The sequence below is a fragment of the Enhydra lutris genome, unplaced genomic scaffold (genome assembly GCF_002288905.1).
Source record: "Enhydra lutris kenyoni isolate GAN:26980312 unplaced genomic scaffold, ASM228890v2 scaffoldscaffold3, whole genome shotgun sequence".
Classification (NCBI taxonomy): Eukaryota; Metazoa; Chordata; class Mammalia; order Carnivora; family Mustelidae; genus Enhydra; species Enhydra lutris.
The window spans coordinates 53031563-53043504 of NW_019154087.1; the positions used below are offsets into that span (position 1 = coordinate 53031563).

The 11942-nt window shown below is 32.2% G+C and overlaps 1 protein-coding gene across 3 annotated transcripts in view; it reads right to left on the minus strand.

The window, feature by feature from the left end:
- The window catches only part of LOC111156442 (follistatin like 5), a 764534-nt gene that overhangs the window by 205477 nt on the left and 547115 nt on the right, over nt 1–11942 (minus strand). For all 3 annotated transcript variants that reach the window (XM_022517356.1, XM_022517373.1, XM_022517364.1), the window contains one exon: nt 1334–1454. In XM_022517356.1, coding sequence (XP_022373064.1) covers nt 1334–1454 — 121 coding nt within the window. The remainder of the gene's footprint in view (nt 1–1333; nt 1455–11942) is intronic.

The window sequence follows — 11942 nt, forward strand, 5'->3', positions numbered from 1 at the left end:
AAATGTTTCAAATTTAATGGGTTTATTTTTTTTAATTCTGTCTTATATTTACATGCCATTCCTCAGTAATATCATCAGATCTACTTTCAGCAAATACACTAAATTTAACCACTTCTTACTCTTCATCATTAACATATTTTTAGCCACTGTTATCTCTTCCCTAGACTATTAAAATATTTGAACAGATCTCAATGCTTCCAGTCATTTTAAAACAAATCAGAATATGCCATTTAGTACACTAAATACTTTGATAGCTTCTCACATTATACTTAGGGTGGGAATCCAAATATTTAATTAGGTCCCCAGGGATCTAGGTGATCTGGCCCCAGTCTACCTCACCAAGCTCATATCTGTCAGTCTCCTTGTAATTCATCCAAACCACACAAGCCATCTTGCTGTTCCTACAACAAGCCAAGTAAGTTTCTGTTTCCTTTAGTAAATCATAAAGTTACACACACACACACACACACACACACACACACACACAAAATACGGAAGTGAATCAATATGAATTAATGTATCATACATATAATCCTATGTCATCAGTTGAACTAATTAGCTAAAATTTGAATTAAATCAGGAAAAGAAAAACATCCTCTGATTATAAGAATAGTATCAGGGGCACCTGGGTGACTTAGTCAGTTAAGCATCTGCTTTTAACTCATGTTAAGGTCTCCAGGTCCTGGGATTAAGTCCGAGTCCAGCTTCCTGTTCACCAGGAATCAGCTTCTCTTTCTCTCTCCCTCTGCACCTCCCCCAACCACATGCTCTCTTTCTCTCTCAAATGGATAAATTAAATTAAATTAAATTAATAAAATAAAATAAATAAAAAATCTTAAGGAAAATAGAATATCAGCCTACATGGTCAATGTTCACAGCCATTAAATTAACAATTAAGAGTAACATTTGCTGTACATAAATAGCAGTTTTTTAATATCATTAAAGTCAACCAGATAATCTGATTAAAATTTCAAGATGCTTAATTTTTTCAATTTCTAAAATTCATATGGTTGCCTAATTGTTGATATTTAAATTTCAGAAAGTAATAAGTTTTTTATGCTTTAATTTTCAATTAGAATGAGTTATTCTGTACTATTTCACAATGAGAAAAGTAAAATTTATAGCATTTATCCACCCAACCACCTGTTTTTTTTAAATTGAAAAAGGTTTTACATTAACAATAAGTTTCAAAACAAAACAAAACAAAACAAAACAAAAAAACTGAGACTTTGCCAAACTAAAAAAATTGAAAACTTGCCTTCCTAATCAATTGTGATATTCTTTGAGTACATAGTGAAGCATAAAGCAACAATATCAACACCACATTTCTTACCATTTACTTGGAAGATGTGAGTTTGAAAGACTTGTTCATAGCCATCTGCATAGCAGGTGTAATTGCCCATGTGAGTTGTGGTAACCTTAGTAATATACAAGGACCCATCATCTCCAAAGTCCTATAGAAATAAAATAAAACAAAATAAAATAAAATAAAATAAATTGAAATCAAATGAGATCTTTGTATTTAAAATGCATTTTAACAATTCACCTTTTTTTAGTGTATTTAGGAGCAAAGTAAATAGACTAAAATATTGTTTTTAAATTATCAAAATAATCATTGTTAGTCTTATAGAGTTAGAAGACCTATAATTACCATATTCCCAAGACATGTTTTGTTTTAAAAAAGTATAACTTCACTCATACATGCAGCTTTTTTAGTATTTATTTGAATTATGAGTTTATATATAAAGTAACTCAATTTCCACATTTTTTTCTAATTTAGTTACAGCAGTCGCCCCTTATCCATGGTTCTGTTTTCCCCAGTTTCAGTTACCCATAGTCAACTGCAGTTTGGAAGTAGATGATTAACCTTCTGATGTATCATCAGGAGGTCAATAGTAGCTTCATGCTAAATCACAAAGTCTACATCATTTACCTTGCTTCATCTCATCATGGAGGTATTTTATCATCTCACAACATTATAAGAAGTAGCATGACGTACAATACAATAAGGGATCTTGAAAGAGACCACATTCACATAGCTTTTATTACACTATATTGTTGTAATTTTTCTATTTTATTATTATTGTTGTTTAGCTCTTACTATGCTTAATTTATAAATTGAATTCTATCATAGGTATGTGTATATAGTAAAAACATAGAATGTATATAGGATTTGATACTATACATAGTTTCAGGTATCCCCTTGGGGTCTTGGAACGTAACTCCTGAGGATAAAAGGGGAGGGCTATACCTTTTTAATTAATAAAGCTTTAAAATGACTTTTTTCTTATTTGTAGCTAAAATAAATAGCTCCTAATTATATTTTTTACATTAGTAATTTTCTATTAATTTTTATATCATTTAATTATATATTTACCCAGAAAAAATGATAACATTCATAGTCAAATTGATAGAATGTGATTTTTGATAAACCTCAGGGACAATCAATATAATAGAACAAAATAGCCATATTATTTCAAATCTATGGAGACTAATGTATGACCATTTTGGAAAAAATAAGGAGAAAAATCTCACTCTATCAAAATCAAACCAAGAAGCACCTCTAGAACAGCAAACACTAGAAAATCTTTTCTTCCATAAAGGCAATGAATACACAGCAGCACTTGTCAAAACTAACTTTTCAGAACAGTGGAAATAGATAAAAAGAGTTTGCACCAATCTATAGAGCATTTACTTCAAAAAATTGCTGAATCTCAGTAAGAACAAAGAGATGTGAACCATCAGCTTTGTAATTTTGCCTGCTATGAAAACCAACATCCTAGCACACACTGGAGGGGGGGAAAAGGGCTTGGAGCTCCTCCAAGTTCCCATCCCTGGAGAACTGTCACCATTTGACCTATCTAGCAGGCCCCTAAAAAGTTCCATTTTTGTGACTTCATTTTTATTTGAGCAAGACTTTAAGTTCAGTCTGTGTAAACAGTCCTATCCCTAAGGCCTTTATTGAAAAGAAACAACAGTAATTGTTTAACATTACAGCTTATTATGTTGGAGATACTGATTGGAGATAACAACAGGTGCACCAAACCAAACCAAACCAACCAACCAACAAAAATTTTAAAGGAAAAGTGGAAATGAGGTAGCAATAGGGGCATATGAAAAGATCTGTGTATTTCTGGGAATCTAGAAAGCCATAAAAATGTGCAAGAATGTGTGCATGCCCAAAAGAGGTGTGTGTGCGTGTGTGTGTGTGTGTGTGTATAATATATACGAATTAGGAAGATAATCCCTAATCTTTGGTCTCTGATTGGCTTTGAGGTCCTGCACAGACAGAAAGTGAAGGCTAAGGCAGACTTGTAACTGTCTATGGGAGTATTGAGTGCATAACACAAAACAGAAAGAGAGCACCTTGGCCAAGTCTGGAAGACTAATTAATTCAACACATTTAATTAAATATCTGTTTAATCATTAGCTCATCACTGAACTGAGTGAAGATTTCAGTAACTAAATATAAGAAACTGAGTAAAAATAAACTCTCCTTCATCAAAATTAAAAATCTGTGCTTCCCAAGGGATACTATCAGGAAAGTGAAAAGATCTCCAACAAAATGGGAGAAAATATTTACAAATCATTTACCTTATAAGGGCTTGCATCTAGGAAAAAGAAAAAATATATACATATATATGAATAATAAAAGGACAAACAATTCTGTTAAAACAATGAACAAAGAATTTAAGTAAATATTTATCAAAAATGAATTACAAATGGGCAATAGGCACATATAAGGAAAATCAATATCATTAGTCATTAGAGAAAGGCAAATAAAAACCACTATGAAATACCACTTCACACTTACTAAGATGGGTAAAATAAAAAAGACTAACAATTGTGGAAGAAGATGTGGGAAAGTTGAAATCTTCAAACATTGCTGATGAGAATATTAAATGGGATATCTACTTGGATTAACAGTTTTGGCAGTTCTTCAAAAACTTAAAAACTTGAACAGAATTAAAAGTTAAACTTCCTTAAACAGAGTCTCATATGTCTAAAGCAATTTGATTCCTAGGCATATACCCAAAGGAACAACAACAACAAAAAATCTTGTACATGAACATTCATAGTAGCATAACTCATATTAACCAAATAATGAAAAAACTCAAATACTTGTCAATTGATGAATGGATAAACACAAAGTGATATATTTATATATAATAGAAAATTGTTTGTCAGTACAAAAGAATAAAGTCCTGATATATACTACAGAATGAATGAATGTTGAAAACATTATGCTAAATCAAAGAAACCAAACTCGGGGTGCCTGGATGGCTGAGTGGGTTGAGCCTCTGCCTTCAGCTCAGGTCATGATCTCAGGGTCCTGGGATCGAGTCCTGCATCGGGCTCTCTGCTCAGCGGGGAGCCTGCTTTCTCCTCTCTCTCTCTGCCTGCCTATCTACCTACTTGTAATCTCTCTCTGTCAAATAAATTAATAAAATCTTAAAAAAAAAGAAAAAAAAAAGAAACCAAACTCAAAAAGGCACAAATTGTATGAGTCTATTCATATGGAATGTCTGGAAAGGCTAAATCCATAGAAATAGAAAATAGATTAATGGTTACCAGGAGCTGAGGGGATGGAGTGATAGGAAATGAATGCTAGTAAATATGGAGTCCTTTTAGGAGTGATGAAAATATTCTAAACTTTGATAGCCACTATGGCTGCACAATTTTCAGAAAATACTAAGACCCACTGAACTAGACATTTTTAAAGGGGTTAATTTATGAAGATTATATTTCAATAAAGCTGTTACTGAAAATAAGTTATATATAGAATATTTAGATTATATATATATATATATATATATATATATAAAACATATAATGGATATGTGTTAAAATAAAACCACATATCACTTTGGCCAAAAGAATCTTAATTTAGTATAAAAATTTTTAGAAATCAAGAAAGAAAGAATGACCAAAATATGCTTATGTAAAGAATAAACACTTTGGCTTTACAAAACATTGTAAGCCTTAAAAGAAAGAAAATGAACCACATGTTATATATATGCAAAATATTTAAAAATGTATTTTAATCCTTATTTATATAGTGATTATATTTCAGATACTGCTCTAATTAATTCAAAAATATTGACATATTTGATCCATATAACAAACCTATGAATCTACTAAAGAGAATCTAGGAAATTCCTCTCACGTTATAGCAGCAGATACTAAGATGTTAAGTAATCTCCTTTGTTTCTCTTGGCCCCTAATTAGTAGAACTAGGATTTGAAACAAGGTAGGCTTACTCCGGAGGCTGTGCTTTAAACCCTACATTATGATGCTTTCCTTGTCAATCACAGACTGAAGTAGGGATAAGGACAGGAAAAGAGAAACAAAGAAGAAAGCCATGATAAAATGCCCAAAACAAAGAAAGTCAATTATGCTGTTAAGTCTGAAGAGAAAAAGGCTAGAAATATAATGAAAGCACCTATGGAAAAGAAAGAATTAAAGCTGAAAGATCTGAGACTTAAGTCAAAAGACAACAACACTTAAAATAAGTCAACAGCCATGGGCCACCTGGGTGGCTCAGTTGGTTAAGCTTCTGTCTTTGGCTTGGGTCATGGTCACAGGGTCCTGGGATTGAGTCCCACATTGGGCTCCCTGCTTACTGGGGAGTCTGCTTCTCCTTCTTCTCCCCCCACTCATGTTTTCTCTCTCTCTCTCTCAAATAAATAAAAAAAATCTTTAAAAAATAAATAAAATAAAATAAACCAACAGCTATGTCTCTTTCCTTTCTCAACAGCAGAAAATGAGGATGACTATAAGGATGTTGTTGAACTCACTCTTCTCAAGATGTAATTGGCATATTTTCAACATCTTCTACCACAAATACTAGTAAAAGGTTTTTATGTATGTGGTAACTGTTAAGACTTAGTCTTTAAGAATTGTTTGATGGGGCACCTTGGTGGCTCCATCAGTTAAGAGGCCAACTCTTGATTTAGACTCAGATCATGATCTCAGGGTCTTTAGATCAAGCCTCACATGATCAGCGGGGAGTCTGTTTGAGATTCTCTCTCCCTCTCCCTCCGCCCCAACTCTTGCTCGTGTGCTCTCTCTCTAAAATAAATAAATAATCTTAAAAAAAAAAAAGAATTAATTGTTTATTGTTTCTTCCAACTTTTAACTTTGGAATTTGCTATCATTCATTCCCTAATTTTTTAATGCATTCTTTATCTTTTGTGTAGAATAATTTGGTTTGAAAATTGTTTCTTTCCTTATATCAACTTCATGATTAAAAAGGCCTTTTTATTCTGATTTAATATAAATATTTTCCAACATTTCTTTCTCATTTCTTTATGTTTATAAAATTACATTTTAATCTCTCAACATTTCCTTTTTATCTTTTAAAGAACTGAGCATTCATCTTTACATTTTTTCTAAACTATAACTAATTGTATCAGCAGCATTTGTTCAAGAAACCCCCTTCCTCATTTGTAACTGTGATGAGCAATGGGTGTTATACACAATAAATCATTGAACACCACATCAAAAACTAAAGATATACTGTATGTTGGCTAACTGAACATAATAATAAATAAATAAATAAATAAATATCCATGTATCTTTAAAATATCATAGTACCTAGTGACTTACCAGTATTCACATAGCGGTGCTCAAAAAAATACCTTGCATGTTTCTTACTTTAGCTATATTCATACCATGTTCATTTTTTTAAAATAACTTTCCTCTAACTGATACTCATACAGATTGATTGCAATCAAGAAAATTACTATGAAGATATTGAACCTGGGCCTGAAAATAAGGTAAATGCATTCTGAGTCAAGACAGGAAGAGACAGAAAGAAGGAGACAGAAAGAAGGAATAAAGGGAGAGAGAAGAATGAGAATAAAGAGGAGAGGGGCAGGAAGGAAGAGAAAGCTGGAGAGTGAAGAAAAGGACTGGCAGGAAAGAAGGAAGAAACATAATGTATGCTCTGACCATCAAGTCATTTAGCTGAAGAATAATATTTCTTTAATAACTGTCAGATAAAATTCTTCAATATCATATGAGATTAATCATACTACATTTCAAAGCTGTCGGGGAGAGCTTTCGCAAAGCTACAGGGAAAACCTCATGACCTGCACAATAGGAGAGGATTTAGAACTTGAACTCCAACAGGGGAATCACTCTGTGACACACATGTGTGATAAAACTCCCTGTGTCACGGCAGGCCACCACTAAAAACACTGCTCACTCTTAGGGCAGCGCACTTTGTTTAGAGAATGGAAACGCCAAATATAAACCTGAAGCTGTGATTCTAGTTAATACTGAAGCAGACAGTTGATATGCAACAGGATAAAATGTGGAAAAGCCAAACTTCTGTAGAAATCAACTAATACTGATCAGAGTTACAAAATATTTTGCAAAAGATTATGACCCAAAAGTAACGACTGATAGATAACCTAAGATATGACAGTAAGATATATAGTATGCATAAAGTAAACAAGCAGGCAGGGGGCAAGCACATATGAGAAAGATTCATCACAAGCAGAACAAATCTTGGAGACCAAATCAGAACAGAAATGAATCCCTTCACTGGACAAGAAAAACTGGAAGTAATTATAAAAACTCAAAGCATATTTGTTATTTGTAATTATTTTTATATTCATGTATGCCAAACTGTAATTAGATCTCATGAAGTATATTTTCAAAAAAATACTTTTTAAAGTCTCCATAAAATCTGAAATAAACTTTTCCATGTGTTGTTCTACATAGGTACCTAGAAAGCATGACTCTTCCTTGTCTGCTACAATCAAGAGTCATTTGCCTAATAGTATGAAAATTACCAGAGAATATAACTTTGAGAATGTTTATTTATAGTATCTTATTGCTATGTGTTATTCTGCAACATGAAATTGCTTTAACTTAGAATATTTTCTAAATTAGCATATGTGTGACCCCTTTTAGTTTATATATATCTTTGCTTATGTTTTTTTCCTATTTCTTCTAAATGGAAGCAAAATCTTCTAGTCTCAATTTCTTTCAATATACAACTTATAATCACCTTTTCAGACAGCATTTCTGTATAAACAAGACTTTAATATTCTCTCATCACTTTGAGTAAGACATGGATCTTTTCACTACACTAACATCAAGCCCAATGAATATTTATTGAGCCCTTAAATATGTCAGATGCTATGCTAAATAATTATATAAATTACCAAATTTCATCCTTCATACACTCTTTTTCAAAACCACTACTGTTAGTCCCATTTTATATATAAGAAAACTGAAACTGATTTTAAGTTTGGGGTCACCAACTCCCATGGTCTGAATATTTGTGTCCCCTTCTCAGGTCTTATATTGGAATCCTAATATGCCTAGTATGGTACAAGGAGATTGGGCCTTTGGGAGGTGATTAAGTCATGACAGTGGAACCTTCCTGAATGGGATTAGTGTTCTTTTAAAAGCGACCTAACAGATCCCTTACCCTTTCCACCATTTTGAGACACAGGGAGTAGCCACTGGCTATGAATCAGGAAGAGGGCTCTCACCAGTACACTAATATGATAGTGCTTTGATCTTTGATTTCTCAGTTCCAGAACTGTGAGAAATAAATTTCTGTTGTTTATGCTACCCAGTCTGTACAATTTTGTTATAGCAGCCTAATGGGCTAAGACACCACCAAAGTGAGGGGTCTAGTGCAGAATGGAACTACTGCAGAATTGAACTACTCTTAACACATCCTCCTCTTTCCAAATTCCCCATTATTTTAGCCAGTTCTCAAAATTCCTTTGAGTTCTTTTTAATATAAATTTTGAGAATATCTATATAAAATATATACACTGTATATATATACACACACACACACACACACACACACACACACACACACACACTGATAAATCAATCCTCTTTACCTCATCCTGATTCAGCACTTCTGATCTTTAAATCTTTCATTTTCTCACCATTTTTCTAATCTTAAATCAAATGTGCAATTTTTATACACAGTCATGGCTGAGAATTAAAATACAGTCTTAGAATTCAGGGACAAAATCTTGCACTTATTCTGGGCCCCCATTATACCTTTATAATTTTGCTGCCAATAGACATTCTATTAATATTTCTTCAGTTATTAAATCTTCATGAGCCTCTACAAAATTAAAAAATTGCCTCAAGGCACTGATGTCTGGAAAGTCAATAGAAAAAAGCAAAATCATTTATTTTGTTGATTATTTATATCCTTTCAAAGCAGAAAGGAAGAGAGTTGTGGTTTAAAAGAAAATCTACAGCACATTTCTAAAATTTCAAAAAATTTTATGGCTACTATGTTGTTTATAATCAATTATGTAAGAGTAAAAATTAAAAGATTTAACAACCTATAAATGACAAGCATTGATCACCCTGAATATGCAGGGCAGCACACATCAAGGATAATTATACCAGAGCATAACAACTGAAATTCAGACCTATATTTAATCACAAGCATTTGTTCCAATCTGAAAGAAAATCCCATCCATTAAAAAATGGTAACTTTGAAATTTAAAACTTACTTTCCTATTTCATATTATGTTCTCCATAGTTCTAAATTGCATGGTACCAGTGTTACTATACTTTAAATGAGATTTTCTATGTAATATTCATTGCTTTGGTACATACTAACATTATAGTAATTTGTAATGCTGATTATGCTAGTGTGTTTTTACTTTGTAATCTCGTGCAAGCTATTTTCCTAGCTTTTTATGCATATAAAATGTATTTTCATAAAATAGCAATAAAAGTAATTTAAGAAAACATCTACATATTGAAATTGACGAAGTACTATTATCTCATGGTTTATGTGATTTTTCTAAGAACTATGGCAGTTTCTCACTAGTCTATTGGATATTAATCTATCAACAATAAATACAATAGTGAAATATGAAATCTGATAATATAAATTTAATTTGTTAAGTGCATTATTTTTCAAATCTTTTTTCCCCTAAAGTCAGTCATTTTATGTGTTAATTTAAAAAGACACACTAGAAAATAAGTAACCTAGTGTGGACTGAAATTATTACTTCAAGCTGAGAAGCAAAAAGTCAAGCAACTGCATTCTTGGGTGAGAAAATCAAAACCAAAATTATGAAAGCCATGTGTAACAGTATTATTTGATGTATGTGTGAATAATTAGATTAATCATACTTTATTTCACTGAAGAAAATAACCCTGCACTAATTTGAAAAGATATAAGCACCCCTGTGTTTATTGTAGCATATTTATGATTGCCAAAATATGGACATAACCTAAATGTCTATTAACAGAGAAAAGGATAAAGAAGATGTGGTATGTATATACAATGGAATATTACTCACACATAAAAAAAGAATGAAATCTTGTCATTTGTAATACCATGGATGAACCTAGAGGGCATTATGCTAAGTGAAATGAGTCAGAAATAGAGTCATATGGTGCTTACAGACAAGCACCATATGACTCTATTTATATGTGGAATCTAAAAAAACAAATGAACAAATAAGGCAATACAGAAACAGACTCTGATACTGATTGCAAACTGATGGTTGCCAGAGGGGAGGGAGATGGGAGACAGGTGAATGAGGTGAACGACATTAAGTGGCACAAACTTCAGTTATAAAATAAATAAAACAAGAGGACATAATTCACAACATAAGATAAATGTCAGTAATATTATAACAGCTTCATATGGTGATAGCTGGTAGCTAGCCCTGTTGTAGTCATGATTTGGTAATGTATACAAATATTGAATCACTGTGTTGTATATACAGTGCATGCCAATCATTCTTCAATAAAAAAAAGGAGATCTACAAAAATTGTCCACTGATATAAGTAATAAGATATAATATAGATAATAATAAGATATAAGTAATAAGATAAATTTAAAAATCTATCATTCTCATAGAACTACTATTCAAAGGATTTAACATAATATGGAGTCAGATTTGCCATGAAGCTGATAAAGATTAAGTTTCAGAGCCCCTCATTTGTTCAAGCCCTTTCTAAGGATCTGAAAACAACCCTACAATGTGTTTATATTATGTGTTTCTATAAAATTTACAACTATATTGAATTGTCTTTGATTTCATATTGTAATAAATATCCAAGTTTGTATTTAATTTCTATTTATAATTTGTATTCAAACTGAAATACAGCACCTTCAAAATGTAGGTGCTTTAAAACTTCAAGGTCATATAACATTGAACCACCCCTGATTCTACGAATTCTTTATATTTTGGCAATACTATGTTTTACACACAAAGAAACAGAAGTCAAAAAGATGAAGTGACTTATCTATGAAGACTATTTTGTTAATGATACAGTATTCAAAACTAGGCTATCTGGCTCTAGAGTCCAAGTTCTGTAAGTCCATGCTTTAAAGGGGTGCCCAGGTGGTTCAGTCAGTTAAGCCACTGACTTGATTGCAGCTTAGGTCATGATCTCAGGATCCTGAGATGGAGCCCTGCACTGAGCCCTGCATCAGGCTCCAGTGCAGAGTCTGCTTGTCCCTCTCCTTTCTCCTGCTCGCACTCTCTCAAATAAAAAAATAAAAGCTTAAAAAAAAAAAAGGGAAAGTCCATGCCTTATGGATACAGACATAAATATAGATGAATCCACAAAAACAATGGCAAATATATATGAAATACAATATGACTCAATTTATATAAAATTCAAGCATGTAAAAATAAACAGTATTTTATATATATATATTATATATAATATATATATATATATACATACACACGAATTTATGGTAAAACAATTTAAAAAATAGCAAAGAACTACTTAATATATAACTCATGGTAAGCGTTATATCTACAGAAAAAGAAAACTATAATCGGGAGGAGCCTATTATAGGAAAGAACCTATAATAGGGAGGGGTCTCAAACTTGTGACTGCTGTAATCGGGAGGAGCCTATTATAGGAAAGAACCTATAATAGGGAGGGGTCTCAAACTTGTGACTGCTGTA